Source organism: Polyodon spathula, chromosome 3 (assembly GCF_017654505.1).
Source record: "Polyodon spathula isolate WHYD16114869_AA chromosome 3, ASM1765450v1, whole genome shotgun sequence".
NCBI lineage: Eukaryota > Metazoa > Chordata > Actinopteri > Acipenseriformes > Polyodontidae > Polyodon > Polyodon spathula.
Window position 1 is genome coordinate 56655470 of NC_054536.1, and position 16095 is coordinate 56671564.

General features: G+C 43.3%; 1 protein-coding gene across 1 annotated transcript in view; it reads right to left on the reverse strand.

The window, feature by feature from the left end:
• Positions 1-380, reverse strand: part of LOC121308449 (5-hydroxytryptamine receptor 1-like) — a 1056-nt gene extending 676 nt beyond the window's left edge. Inside the window, exon 1 of the mRNA XM_041240863.1 lies at positions 1-380. This exon is cut by the window's left edge and continues 676 nt beyond it. Within this exon, the coding sequence (XP_041096797.1) occupies positions 1-380 (380 nt within the window).
• Between the last annotated feature and the right edge of the window lie 15715 nt (positions 381-16095).

A 16095-nucleotide genomic window follows, 5' to 3' on the forward strand; every position in this document is an offset into this window, starting at 1 on the left:
AGAAATATTGTTGTAATTGAGACCAACGTACAGCCAGCAAAAATCGGACCGATTAAATTGCAGGGATGGATAACGCTACCGAACCAGTTGTTATTGTTAGTCCAGTCTGCTCCGAAGTAGTCACTTATCATGAATGATATTTCTGCATAAACAGAAAAGGGGACCACAAATATCCCCACCGCTAAGTCAGCCACAGCTAAGGACGCTTTCAGGTACCCTTGCGGGGTGTGGAAGTGCTTGGTCCCGAGGAAAATAACCAGAATCAGCGAATTTCCAAACAAGGTAGCAATGATCAACACGATCATGAAAACTACCATTAAGATTTTAAGGGACGTGCAGCAGCAAATGCTGCAATTAGTTTGATCCGAGCCGTCCAGCATCATCATCTTAAGTCGTGGTGTAATGTAACGTTGTTTAATTAAGGTAAATATACTGTTGTTACCCTAGTCAATCAGAAAAAAAAAACAAACAAAAAAATGGTTTCTTAGGATTCCAATCGCTTTCGATAACATTTTTCTTCATATTTCTCTCGACCTCTTGAGGCATTCTGTGGTGACAGCTTCTTTAGACAGCTCCCTTCTTCAAAGTGCAACTGAACCGTCCTTGATAAAAAGGAATAGATCATGTCAATAGAAACGCACTTTAAGTAAGCTGAAATACTGCAAACAGGACAGTCAAGCCATTAAAAAAAAAAAAAAAATTGTTCGTACTTCAATTTAATCCAAATGTTGAAATGAAACGCTACGTTGTGCGCATAATACAATATTACACATAATTAAAATGTTTCCATATTACTTATTTTAATGCAACCTGATTATAGACCGATTACATAATAATAATAATAATAATAATAATAATAATAATAATAATAATAATAATAATAATAATCTTACCTAGTGTCTAAAGCCTCTCTAATGTGGGAGACAGCGAAACCCTATTCTCTGCAAAAGGATTGTGCAGCCAAAACTTAAGCCCTGCAGTCTCCTCGAGCTCAGTGGAAGAGATCACTCTATATACAAGCGAACCTTTTACTCACTGCCTCAGCATTATCTGTAAACCAGTCAAACCTATCTGCTTATTATACTATTGTTATTATTAATAGTATTCGTGTTACTACTTGTTGTGCAGCTGATTCTAGTGTGTTTCTATAATAGTCTCCACAAGTTTCCCTCTTTATTGAAAAAAAGACTATAGGTATTTATTTTTTTATTAATTCAAGTATCGAGAAAAAAAAAAAAAAAAGGTACGTGCTCTGATATGTATGGGTTAAAGTACGTTAAATTGATTACAGTCACATGACCTTGTTTTAGAGTACATTTTTATATAAAACCAGTATGTAAATAATGAATAACTTCTAGAAACACTGTTTAATTCTAATATCACTGACGGTATATATTTATTTGTTAAAGTCTGATCGATGTACGATGTGTAGCCATTTAGAATACTGCCTATATCTAATTTACCGATATGGTTTGTCGTGGATGAAAACCATAATACTGGATTAACGGTTGGCTATTATTTCATGATGGGTTTTTGTTTTTAGATGTGATAAAGTATCTATTGCATGTGAAGAGCTTTATGCATTTTTTCTCACTAAATATAAAAATTAATTAACTGTCGGGCAGGAAGAATTGTTTATAAACAATAAACGATTGTATGAAGACGTTAGAATTTCTAGACCTACTGCTACGATATTAAAAGGGGCATTTATAAAAAAAATTAGCAACATCTACTGTACAACACAGGTAAACAAACTGTTGTTAGATTATATAGATGTCCTTCTTTGGAATTATATACAAATAAAGTATGATTACAAATAAAGGTTTCTTTTTTAATACATTTATATTGGACCGGATTGGGTGTCAGTTAGGGATAATGGGGATGACATTTATTGTGGTGTCACGTGCAGCTATGACGTAGCGGTGGTATAATAAACAGACATGGCTGTAAAAACAAAGGGCAAGCTGCGTGGCCAGACATACTGGTCCAGTCCAGTCTAGTACAGTCAGGTCCAGTCCCAGACAAGTCCGGTCCAGTCCAGTCCAGTCTAGTTCAGAGTAGTCACAGTAGTCCCAGTCAAGACCATTCACAGTCTTGTTTCTTCTTTTATTTGGTCATGAAATCACAATGAGTACATCATTTGCGACATAATAGATTGTGTTTACCACCATGGCAATTTCAGTATAAATATTGAATATTAAATATTAACAGTTTTAATATATTTTGAACTCACCTATTTCTCTAAGTTGTGCCAATGGTGGATCACATTCAATCCATTGATGTTTAAATGTCTTTTACAGTCTTCTTTTTCTTTATCCTTCTATTATTATTATTATTATTATTATTATTATTATTATTATTATTATTATTATTATTATTATTATTCATAACATGCTGCCACGAGAGTTTTAACAGGACCCAAGGCGGACAGCTTGTTATCGCCACCAGCATGCACCAAAAGAACTGGGACCTTGTGACAGGGTCTTGCTCCTGTCACGCGTGTGGTAAACACTGATTAAGCACACAGAGAGACAACGGGGACGTGCTGTTGAAACGCCGGCATAGGCGCGCAGGTTTTATTAACGCAAACTAATGTAAATAAAGTTGGTCATGTGATGTTACCAGCGACTATTACAGCAAGCTGTACAAAAAGTGAAAAATAAAACACAATACAACAAACTATAAATCAAAGGTGCCGTGAAAACGGCAGGCCTTGCAGCAGCCCCGAGCTATCTCCCGCGGCTGTTTTTAAACTAATGGACACTCAAGACCCACTCACCTGCTGATTGAGGACCAGCACAGCCAATCACTTGCTGCCCTTCCCCTCAACCAAGCCTAGCAGGCAGCAAGTCTCAAGCGAGCGCCCTTCTTTAAACAATAATTCAATTACACAAATCAACTCCAAAATAACACACAATAAACCCATTCCCTCATATAAAATCAAACCAACACTAATTTACCATTGTGCAGTGCAATCGCCCTGCCACAGACTTCCAGCTTCCACTTCTCCTGCTGGTCTATCGCAGCGCAGTGCCGGAGTCGACCGGCTGCACACCAACGCTTCTCATGCTGGGTAAGGCACTCCAAACACACACTGAGATACTCTTCAGCCGCCAGACCAGCAACACCTCCACCCTGGTCCGGAATACGCCCTCCAGCTTCAGGAACGACTAGACACAACACATCAGTTCTCCAGACACCAGCTCCAGGCAGCTGGAATATGCCAGAAGCGCAATTATGATGTGCATCAGAGAGAGACAGCCTTCCAGCCTGGAGAACAAGTGTGGGTCTTGCTTGGTCTTGGAGCAGGTAGGCAAGGTGGTCTACCAAGTCGTGTTGCCTTTCCCTGGTCGGAAGGTGGTGCTGCTCCGGGATTGCTTAGCACCCTACCTAGGCAGCCAATCAGCGACAGCCAGTCACCTCTACAGCCCCACAATCACAGCGCCACCTTGGCCCAGCTGCCCGAAACCAAGTGCGCCATTACCACGGGTCCACTCGTGCCTCTGTCCCCCTGTACCTTCCCTGCCCGTCTATACTCCATGCCAGAGAGAGGCACAACACATTACATCGCCCACCAATCAATCCCCAACTGCTGGGGACTTGCCTAGCTCACGTTTGCTTCTTCACTACCAGACTGAAGTAGGTTCTTCCTGGGCCGGGAAGTGTTTGAGCTGGGGGCAGCTGCAACCTGCGTGCTGACAGAGAGAGCACTGAAAGAGTGACAGCAGTAAGAGCTAAAGACCATGTGCGAGTTAAAACAACAGCACTTATAAGCGCCAATCCATTTCTACCAAACAACAGCACTTATAAGAGCCAATCCAATTCTTCAATAAACAGCCACTTTCCAGCGCTAAACAAATCTCAAGTGTCTCTCTTTCTTCCCACTGGAACCCACTACAGGCCGCAGCTACAATATTGTGTATATAAATCAGTGGTCACGAACCCAAAATAAATGTTACTTTTCTTAACTTTAATATATGGTAAGTGTTTCAAACATATATTAACTAAAAATAAAAGGTCTTCATCAATTTGAATAATAAACAGCACATAACGTACAGAGCTAAAGTGTACATACTGTAACAGTTACACCCCTGATGGTTTTATGTATTTATTGTTAATAAATACAGTATTGTACACTTATGTGGAAACATGGATATTTAATTTACCTCTCAGTTGTTTTTAGGCTTCTTGTTAATGACAGAAAAGTAGGACAGCATCCCATTACGCTTTTTATCAGACATTACTATCAGTGGTGTAGTGGTAAATGAAAGTGTGGTTAGGTTGAGCAGATAAATTGAACAAATATACAAACAAACATGAAAAGGTTGATTGTTATTGCCCACCCACTGTTATTGTCTTTTCCAATGAGCGCGCATGCAGGGTACAAGAACGAATTATTCTCAAATATAATACTGGCTAAATATTTTAAACTTAATATTAAAAATGTATATGGTACTGACTTTTACAATAAACTACTACTCAAACCTACATGTTTAGGCAATCGTAATAATTTTTTTTTTTTTTATATATACAAATTTATTTTTGAATACTCGGCATTCATAGTGCATTTTGCATGAAAAAGGTTAGACAAATTAAAACAAAATACAAACAAAGGTTAAAACAAATAATTGTATTTGATATTTAAATCTATTTATTTTTGCTCAAAAGAGCCAACTTCACAATATTATGAATCTGCCTAACACACCTTATAATAAATTTGTCAAGTTTGTTTAATTTTTACCAATGGTGTATAGAACATTTCAGCAAGACAAGTAATCTGTAAAATAAAAAAAAATGACACGGTCGCGTTCTTTTCCCCAGAGGTCGTTCCGCTCATGTATCAGGTGACTGGCATGATCCAAATGCAGTTAAAACAAGGGGTTGGGGCGCGAGGGAACTTGCATGAAACATGCATTTTTTTAATATAATAGTTCTTATGAGATTTTGTAAAATGATGGATAAAATCAATCATGTATCAAAGCTGCGTCTCAGGGGCCGTTTAGAAAAGTGAAAGAGCCGCATGTGGCTCCGGGGGCTGCAATTGATCACCCCTGTACATTTTCACATGTGTGTGGTCAAACTCAAACATAGTTTGCTGGAAAAGATTTATATTTATTTTCAAAAGGGTTCCAAAAAAAAGGTGGCGGCACTGCCTTCCAGCTACCAAAAAAAGTGCAGGAACGCCATTCCGGTGCATTCCACCAGAACTTGAGCACTGAATAACACACCACATACAACATCAAACACAATATATGCACAGGGGCGGGGTGTATTAGAGAGATTCAGTTAAACACAGAACATCTAATGAGGCTGACAGTAGGCTGAAAATTAAGGACTGTATGGGCATTGGAAATTAACAAGTAAATAACAAAGGTCATTATGTTAGAGAAGGTTTTTAAATTTTTTTTTTTTTTTTTTTTCTAATTTTTTTTTTTTTTTTTTTTTTTTGTTTTAATTTTTTTTTTTTTTTAATTTTTTTTATTTTTTTTTTTTTTTTTTTTGTTTATTTTTTTTATTTTTTTTTTTATTTTATTTTTTTTAAAAAAAAAAAAAAAAATGTAAAATTTTTTTTTTTTTTTTTTTTTTTTTTTTAATTTTTTTTATTATTTTTATTTTTTTTTTTTTATTTTTTTTTTAAATAAATAAATATTTTTTTTTTTTTTTTATTTTAATTGTTTTTTTTTTTTTTTTTTTTTTTAAATTTTTAAATTTATTTTTTTTTTTTTTTTATTAAATTTTTTTTTATTTTTTTTTTTTTTTTTAAAATTTTTTTTTTTTTTTTTTTTTTAATTTTTAATTTTTAATTTTTTTTATTTTTTTTTTTTTTATTTTTTTTATTTGTTTTAATATTTTTTTTTTTTTTTTTTTTTTTTTTTTTTTTAAATTTTTTACAATTTAAGTTTTTAAATTAATTATTTTAATTAAGTTTTTTTTTAAAATTTATTTAATTCATTTTTTAAGTTTCAACTTAGAGAGATTCAGTTAAACACAGAACATCTAATGAGGCTGACAGTAGGCTGAAAATTAAGGACTGTATGGCATGGAAATTAAAAGTAATAAAAAGGTCATCCTGTTAGAGAAGGTTTAATGCCTTTACCCTGAGCATTTATGCCAATTATAAGAAATAATTCCACAGTAAAGAATGTATTAAGTCTGACCTTGCAGGGTTCCCTTTCAATTCGAAGATGACTACCAACCAATACTTTTGGGATATGCCTGCCTTAAGTAGGTATTCACTGAACATTTTATGTCAGAGCTGCTGATAGGCCCCTCCGTGGAGTGACGTCCTCGGTCCCGCCTGCCGAGGGAATAAGTCGCTTGGCAGAGCTCACATCCTCTTTTCTGCTATCTGTGTCACTAACCTGAGTGTGTTTTGAAAGCGCTCCTCTGAGTCGACCTCAGTTCCCATACATTCATGCTGAGAGCTGGCTTGCCACTCTTGTGGAATCAGCGGCTCCATTTGAGTGTCTTTTTTCTTTCTCACGGCCTGCTTCGCTTTTGTCGCAGGTCATCTTTTCTCTGCTGTCAGTCACATGAATGTGACAGTCTGTGCAGTTTTGGTGTGTCTATATAGTTTTGAGTGCATGTGTTTTTGTTTTCTTTTGTTGCCTTGCAGTTTAAAAAAAAAAAAATAAATAAAATAGCTGTGTGTGGCAGGCTGGCGAGTGGATAGAGGCCCAGAGACAGACTGCAGTTCAAAAAAATAACTATTTTATTATAAATAAACACAAAATGAAAGGGCACAAGGGCCAAAACAAAGCAATTTAAACACAAAAAAGATAAAAAGCAAAACTTACAAAAATAACAGTTTCCAGGCTGGGCGATGCCTTCACTGGATTCAAACTTTCTAAACAACCCAAAAAAAAACAACCTGCTTCCTCAGCTCCCTCTCCCCAAATGAGAAGCAGAGGCCTCCTTTTATATCAGGTGGCTGGGCGCTGATTGATCGTTAATCAACCTAATCAACTAATCAACCCCAGCCACCTGAACATAATAAACCCAGGCAGACAGGGGAAGTTAACCCCATCCCTGCCAATTTAAAGGGCAGAGCTTTGCTCTGCCACACACCTCCCCCCATGTACAACGTACACCGGCCGCAATCGGCCAACTCCCCCCTTCCCCCCACCGTCCCCACCCCCCTCCCCCCAAGAGTCCAATTATGTCCCTTGGGTGGGCTGTTATGGTGGGTGGTGGTGGGCGGGGTTGATGTCGGAGCCCCCAAGCCTTCTTTGGTTGAGGGGGCCCCGAATCTCCAAGGTAGCACGGCGACGGCGGCCCGGCTCCCTCTGGTGGCGGAGGCGGCGACGGCGGCCCGGCTCCCTCTGGTGGCGGAGGCGGCGACGGCGGCCCGGCTCCCTCTGGTGGCGGAGGCGGCGACGGCGGCCCGGCTCCCTCTGGTGGCGGAGGCGGCGGCCCGGCTCCCTCTGGTGGCGGAGGCGGCGGCGGCGGCGGCAGCCCGGCTCCCTCTGGTGGCGGAGGCGGCGACTGCGGCCCGGCTCCCTCTGGTGGCGGAGGCGGCGACTGCGGCCCGGCTCCCTCTGGTGGCGGAGGCGGCGACTGCGGCCCGGGCTCTGAGAGCGGCGGCGGCGGCGGCTCCTCCCTCTCGGGCTCTGAGAGCGGCGGTGGCGGCTCCTCCCTCTCGGGCTCTGGGGACGACGGCAGATCCTCCTCCCTCTCTGGCTCTGGGAGCGACGGCAGATCCTCCTCCCTCTCTGGCTCTGGGGACGACGGCAGATCCTCCTCCCTCTCTGGCTCTGGGGACGACGGCAGATCCTCCTCCCTCTCTGGCTCTGGGAGCGACGGAGGCTCCTCCCTCTCTGGCTCTGGGAGCGACGGCAGCTCCTCCTCCCTCTCTGGCTCTGGGGGCGACGGCAGATCCTCCTCCCTCTCTGGCTCTGGGAGACGACGGCAGATCCTCACCCCTCTCTGGCTCTGGGAGCGACGGCAGCTCCTCACCCCTCTCTGGCTCTGGGAGCGACGGCAGCTCCTCACCCCTCTCTGGCTCTGGGAGCGACGGCAGCTCCTCACCCCTCTCTGGCTCTGGGAGCGACGGCAGATCCTCCTCCCTCTCTGGCTCTGGGGACGACGGCAGATCCTCCTCCCTCTCTGGCTCTGGGAGCGACGGCAGATCCTCCTCCCTCTCTGGCTCTGGGAGCGACGGCAGATCTCCTCCCTCTCTGGCTCTGGGAGCGACGGCAGATCCTCCTCCCTCTCTGGCTCTGGGAGCGACGGCAGCTCCTCCTCCCTCTCTGGCTCTGGGAGCGACGGCAGCTCCTCCTCCCTCTCTGGCTCTGGGAGCGACGGCAGATCCTCACCCCGCTCTGGCTCTGGGGAGCGACAGCAGATCCTCCTCCCTCTCTGGCTCTGGGAGCGACGGCAGCTCCTCACCCCTCTCTGGCTCTGGGGACGACGGCAGCTCCTCACCCCTCTCTGGCTCTGGGAGCGACGGCAGCTCCTCACCCCTCTCTGGCTCTGGGAGCGACGGCAGCTCCTCACCCCTCTCTGGCTCTGGGAGCGACGGCAGCTCCTCACCCCTCTCTGGCTCTGGGAGCGACGGCAGCTCCTCACCCCTCTCTGGCTCTGGGAGCGACGGCAGCTCCTCACCCCTCTCTGGCTCTGGGAGCGACGGCAGCTCCTCACCCCTCTCTGGCTCTCGGGAAGGCGGCTCACCCCTCTTTATTGGAGTGACCGGGGCATCTCCCATGTCTACCGCCAGGTAATTAACCACCATGAGGGCAACCTCTGGGAAGGACGCTGGGTGGTGTTGTTCCTCCCACTGTTCCCACCTCTCCCCATCTCGACGCCACAGCGTGTTGATAACTATGGGGAGATCGTGGACGAGGTCTGCCTCAGGGTGCATCAACCAGTCCCAGATCTCCTGGGACGGTGGTGAAGGTGGTGGTGCTGGAGGTAGTGGGGTGGCCCCTGATGCCCGGGGTGAATACTGCACCTCTTCCTGGGCCTGGTTGTACGGGCATCCTGCCCAGTTGTGGCCGTCCTCCTCACACCGGCCACACCAGTTTGCCGGTGGCACATCTGGGCAGGACCGCCAACGATGGTCCTCCTTCCCGCACCAGGAACACCAAGGGAAGAGGCTGGCCGGGTCCTCCAGCGGTGGCTGCAGCAGCTTACATTTCTTCAGCTGCTGCTTGTCCTGCCTTTTTTGCCGCTGTCTGCTCTTCTTTCCCATTTTTTTTTTTCAAAAAAAAAAATAAATACTGCTCTGAGCCTCTAGGTGGCGCTATCCCACTGCTGACACCAAATGTGGCAGGCTAGCGAGTGGATAGAGGCCCAGAGACAGACTGCAGTTCAAAAAAATAACTATTTTATTATAAATAAACACAAAATGAAAGGGCACAAGGGCCAAAACAAAGCAATTTAAACACAAAAAAGATAAAAAGCAAAACTTACAAAAATAACAGTTTCCAGGCTGGGCGATGCCTTCACTGGATTCAAACTTTCTAAACAACCCAAAAAAAAACAACCTGCTTCCTCAGCTCCCTCTCCCCAAATGAGAAGCAGAGGCCTCCTTTTATATCAGGTGGCTGGGCGCTGATTGATCGTTAATCAACCTAATCAACTAATCAACCTCAGCCACCTGAACATAATAAACCCAGGCAGGCAGGGGAAGTTAACCCCATCCCTGCCAATTTAAAGGGCAGAGCTTTGCTCTGCCACACTGTGTGTGTGAGCCTTTATTTTAATTTCCTAATACTGCCTTTGCAGTTCAAAAAAAAAAAAAAAGTCGTACTTTTTCTTCCTGTCTAACACCCTCTTTGAACCTGTGCACCACTCCAGAACCCTGGTGAAGGCACTATGCGATTACCTGTACTGCTCTCCTGATTGCCTCCCGCAGCCACTCAAGCCTGTGTATCCACCTCGGTGTATGCTATGCTCTACCCTGGGTTGTGTTGACTACACGCGGTTAAGGCAAGGCACCTCTTGGTGCCTCAGAACCTCGGTGCTTCGGCATCCTCGTGCTTTAACACCCCAACATGTCAATAATACTTGCACTCGGTGTCCCGATTCATAAGTGCACCAGTACTGTATTCTACCTCACTCAGTGTACTCAGTGCTTCTCCACCCTTGGTGCCTAAGTGCTTCAATACACAGGTCTACACCCTCCGGTGTTTAAACAACACCCTTGGGGCCATAAAGCATGGCTAAATTCCACCCTTGCACATCCTGCACAATGTCCCCTACTAGCACGGCTGAGCCATGCACTGCGTTTGGAAAGCCTGGCCAGGCAGCAGACTCAAGCCCTTGCTCTGGCACCAGCTCAGCCAGTAACACCAGCCCGGAAGCTGACCCATTAGCACCGGTGGTCACCCCGGATACTACAGAACCAGATGTCAGCATTGCTGAAGAGGACCATAATGCAATTTCGATTGCGGCCTCATGAGAAGGTGGCTCCTTGCTTCAGAAGCCGCTCCTACCTCCCGTGACCATACCTTTGGTCCAGCTGTAGAAGAATTGCTGCAGCGCTCTCAACAAGAACGCAAGGCATCTCGGTAGGTAGCCTAAATACTTCCCTTCTGTGCTCTGGTACAGGACAGAATGAGATGCTGGCATCCATTGTACTCGCACAATAACTTGGTCGGTTCTAATCCCCACTGCCCCGTGTGATGACCTGAAGCACTGCCTCCAGGCTTCCGCGGCAGCTAACAGCAGGGCCTGTCCACAGTGATGGGAGGGAGCCAGATGTGGGATTCCAACAAAGCAGCGATTTCAGAGGTCATCCCAACATCGCCTGAGACAGCTCACACTTGGGTGCTCACCACCATAGACAACGGCTATGCACACCGTCACATTCTCCAGTCTGTCCGGCCAGGCAACTGGTCTACAACAGTGGACCAAACGGACACATATTTCCACATACCTATTCATCCAGCACACAGGAAATATCTCTGCTTCGCCTTTCAGGGTTTTCTGTGCTGCCATTCGGCCTCTTCTTAGCACCGCACACGTTTTCAAAGTGCATAGATGCCATCCTAGCTCCTTGCAGCTGCAAGGGATCAGGATGATGAATTACCTGGATGACTGGTTGATCTATTTCCAGTCACAGGAAGGACAACACATCTATTAAGGCTGGGTCTCACCCTCAATGATGCCATGAGCCAATTAATATCGGAAGCAAAGTACGGTCTACTAGGATCTCCGGCTGGATTCCCTTACGATGCAAGCCTGCCCTACAACAGAGTAGCTGCCATTCGCAACTGTCTGGCTCTGTTTCAACAAGGGTTCACAGAACAATTGGTGTTGCGTCAAAAACTATTGGGTCTGATGGCCACGGCTTCATCAGCCATCCAACTGGGGTTTCTCCACATGCACCCGATCCAAGCATGGCTCAGTGCCTTTCGGCTACATTCCAAGCATGACAGACACCATTGACTGACCGTGTCTCACCTGTGCTGGAAAGCCCTATGCTGGTGGAGACAAGCCTCTCACCTGAGCAAAGGTGAAAGGATGGAGTGATACACAGCCGTCAAGTGTTGACGATAGACACATCCAACCTGGGTTGGGGTAAAGTCTGGGCAGGCCATTGGACACCCCTGCACATAAACATGCTGGAGCTCAGAGCAGTACACTAGCCTACGATTGGCCCAAAGCGCTTTTGTACTCTTTCCTGGCAATGCCACTGCTCCCTGACTTCCTTGAGAAGGTCAGGAGAGAAAAAGCAACAGTTCTCCTGGTGGCTCCCAGATGACCCAGGAGAATCTGTTTTTCAAATCTTTGCCAGCTGCTGCAGGTCCAGCCCTGGGAGATCCCGCTGCACAAGGATCTCTTCACTCAGATGCTGTTGTGCATATTTATGTCGTATATCTACGATTTATGTCACAACTGTGTCCTCGAAAATTACCATTAAAGAAAATACCCATTATAGCTCATAATATAATTGTTATTAATCAATCAATCTTTTTATATAGCACCTTTCATAGTGGAACACCATCACAAAGCGCTTTACATGATGCAGTAAATACAAGAAAATCCATAATACATTATATAGTGAAAAGTACATAATACATGACAGTAGCATAATATAGTACTCTAAATACAGTGGAATGTGCATAATACATGATAGTAGCATAATACATTAAATAGTACACTAAATACAGTGGAAAAAGCATAATACATGAAATAGCACAATACAGTGGAAAGTGCAGAATCCATGAAATAGCACAATATGTTGAAATAGTATTAGCACCTAATAACATATATCAAGCTTAAGGAGTATGGAAAGCAAAGAGAACAAGTGGGTTTTGAGAGTTGATTTAAAGTGAGCTTCAGTCGAGGCATCACAAACCAAAGCTGGGAGAGAGTTCCAGAGAGCCGGAGCCATGAAGCTAAATGAACGTTGTCCAAGTGTGGTGCGCTTTTGCTTGGAGATAACAAGTAAGCCAGTGACAGAGAACCTCAGGTTGCGGGCTGGGACATAGCGAGTCAGCAGGTTGAGAAGGTACTCGGGACCTGTGTGATGAAGGGCATTGCAGGTGAGCAGGAGAGTTTTTAACATAATCCTGAACGTTACAGGTAGCCAGTGCAACTGGGCAAGACAGGGGATGATGTGATCACATTTTTTACATCTGTTAAAGATCCTGGCAGCAGCATTCTGAACTAGCTGCAGTCAGTTTATGGTGCATGCTGGGAGACCACCATATAGAGTTCCAGTAGTCGAGTCGAGAGGAGACAAATGCATGACAAAGTATGTCCGCGTCTGGGAGGGAAAGGCAGGGATGAACTTTGGAGATGTTTCTAAGATGGTAGAAGGAGAATTTGACCACGGAGATGTGGGCATCAAAGGACAGGTTGCTGTCCAGAAGTACAGCAAGGCTTCAAAGTGTGTGGGAAGGAAGCAGAAGACAGTTTCCGAGGTTCAGGGTAGCTATGTTGAGATTCTAAAGTTGAGTTTTAGATCCAACTAGAAAGAGTTCAGATTTGTTAGTGTTCAGTTGAAGAAAATTGGCAGACAACCAAGCCATTTATTAAGCATAATAAACACAATACCTTAATAAGAACTAGTGATTATGGCTTAATTATCCCTAGATTCAAGATGAAAAGAGATTAACCATTAATATTATAAGTTTAAGTATTTCAAATCAATCATAAGTGTGTATTTGTTATAAGACAAAAAGTATTCTTCATTCAATAATCCAAATTATTATTACATTTATTCATACTCTCAAAGGAAAAAGAATAAAGGTTATGCTTCATAGTTGACATATGTATAAAGAAAAAGTAAAACATTCAAGGAAAAGTAACGCATTGTTAAATGTTCATAATTGAATACCTGATGTGCTCTCTGGTCATAGAGTTTTGCATTAGTGAAGCAGTCTTTAGTAGTTCATCACACGTTGTTTGGTTCAGTCACGCATTACGTATACATGCGCTAGCTTCCAAGTAGCTAAGTACGCATGTACAATGTTTGATATTTATTCTGTTGTTGTGATGTTTAAAACAAAGCCTTCTTAATACGGTCGTCCTCTATGTTGAAGTTAGTTTGTGCAGTGCAAGCTGCAGGCAAAAGCTTTCGTTGTTCTGGAAGGAGTCCATCTTCTCCGGCACAGCTTTGAAGATTACACCATTGTAATCGTCTTCAATCTCATCGTCTTCATTGAAGAACTTCGATGAAAGAGTTTGATGAGTTGAGAGCGATGAGAGTGAAGAGAGAAAGAATGAATCCAGCGAGCTACAAAAATCCTTGTTTTGAGTTTAAATAACACGATGTATAGGCGTTCCCTTGTACTGTAAACAAGTCCTTCCATTGGTTCCTAGTATTTGATACAGTTGCATGTCACACAAAAAGGGTGTGTTAGAAATGGAATATATCCACTTCATTATCAAAGGATTCCACATTTATCATTTAAACCTCCTATTCAATATAACTTATATAACTAATTCATAAGAGAAACATACAAATTTCTGTTTCATTCTCTATACAAAATTATGATTACAAGCATATAAAACACATAATACAATCAAAGGATAATATTCAAAAATAGGTATTAGTTTATAATATTCATTTAAAACACAATAAACACTTCAGACAAGCACCTCTGCTTCTCCAATCCATGGATGCCTCACCGTTTCCCGTCCGGGTCATTGAGTTTGGGTACCGTAGCTCTGTCCCTTTTCTAGCCGGTCGACTTTCACCTATCCACAGGAATACAGTGTCATGCCTTTAAGTCCAGGGTACTCTGTTCCCTTTACCTAGAACCCTCACAGATTGGGAGGGAGATCTAACACCAAGCGTCATTCAATCTGTCACAATCAGTCATGGATATCAAGAATAAAATCAAAGGTCCGAAAGAAATATGCAAAATAGCATATGCTTAATCCAAATATGACAAAGTTGAACATTAATTCAAAGTTCAAAGGCAGCAAAGCAAGATAAGGAAAAAAACAATTAATAGAACAGCACTGAAACAATCAAGGTCCTTTCTATCCCTCTCTCCACAAGTTGCCATCAAACAAACCCCCCCCCCCCCCCCCCCCACAAAAAAGACAAAACACGAGGCTAAAAGAGAACAAAACGGCCCCCCATAACACAATTCCATGGTGAACACACCTTGACGTCAATCATTAACCCTCAATAAACCCCTAGTAAAAAAGTGACACCTAACTACAGTCCCCTGCTGCTTACGTAGCACTCATTTACGGTACAACTGAGACAGTATTTTCCTACCTATCAGCAGTTGAATATAACAGACAATAAATTATCCTACTTGTTAGCAACAGAATCCTCTTCCATGAATAGAATCAAAGGGGTCTCCTAGAGGGCAGCGGCATCGGGTTGGTGAGACGAGACAAAAATGTTTCTACCTCTTCAGAAGATACAAACGACAGTTTTTCACGTCTGTATGAAACCTTTAGCACTGCAGGATGAATTAGGAAATTGTCCACTCCTTTCTGGCGAAGCCTAGCCCTGACCTCAGTAAAAGCTTTAGGTCTGGTGGTGAATGCTTGATAGTAATCCGCAAAGAAGCTCGCGCGGTGACCATCCACTTGACTGTTTTTCGTGTTCCCTAGAGTATAGCCTGTCAGTCGGTGTGGTGGAGCAGCTTGAACAGCAGGGTCGAGAACAGCTCGAGAGGATCAGGTTTGCAGCCAAAAATATCGGCTACAGAGAGTGATAGGGTAAATTTCATTTACTCATGAGCATGACGTAAACACAGGAAATCTTTGCCCATTTTCACACGCATTTAACATGAAAATGTCCACTGCTCCCAATCCAGACAGTCTTGGGAGCATACGTGGAAGGTGTCTAGCACAGATCTCTATAATCCTACGTCTCTGCCGGTTTTCAGCATGGTGATCTGCAATAGTTTCATTATATACCTCTGGGTTAATTATTTTATTTTTTCTTTAAATAATAAGTCCTGTAATAAATTAGTTGAAATATTATTCATTACTAACGATATGCCACCCCATTAATGGACATTTGAAAAACAATTTGGGCTAGAGCAGCAAAACATTATTAAAACGACCAGGCACGAGGCATTTATAAATCACAGCTTTATTACACAAGCTTAACACTGTGCTTTAAAGTTTCACTCAGACAAGATATCACCTGATAACCATAGATTTCCAGGTGAGATTCTCTCCTGTACCTGTTCTCTGTGCATGGAAACCACATATTCCCAAGCTGTCTGTGCAAACAGTACGAGAACGCTAAGCACGGCTAATTTGCATATCGACCTCCTCCTAACCCCTTCATTTGCATGACGTCAGGTGAAAAGAGTGTCTTCGAGTAAAATAAACTGAGCCAATGGAAACCCCAAATGTATAGGGTCATTTTTAAATTTGACTCGTGCACAATGTGTCGATAAAAATTAGAAGAACATGAATGCTCGTCTCAAGTTTGCCAAAAAGCACCTGGATGATCCTCAAGAGTCTCCCATTGTCTCATTAAAAAGCCCACGGTGTGTTGCATTGTATCACAAAATACATTTTAGTTACATTTAAAATAGGTTAAAGCTCAGTACTAATTGTGTAATATGAAACCAGCCATTAAAGTATAAATTATAGGCGGCCTTTTGTACCACAGAACCAGTGGTAAGGCAGTATGGTCATGGCTTCTATTTCCCCCATAATGCC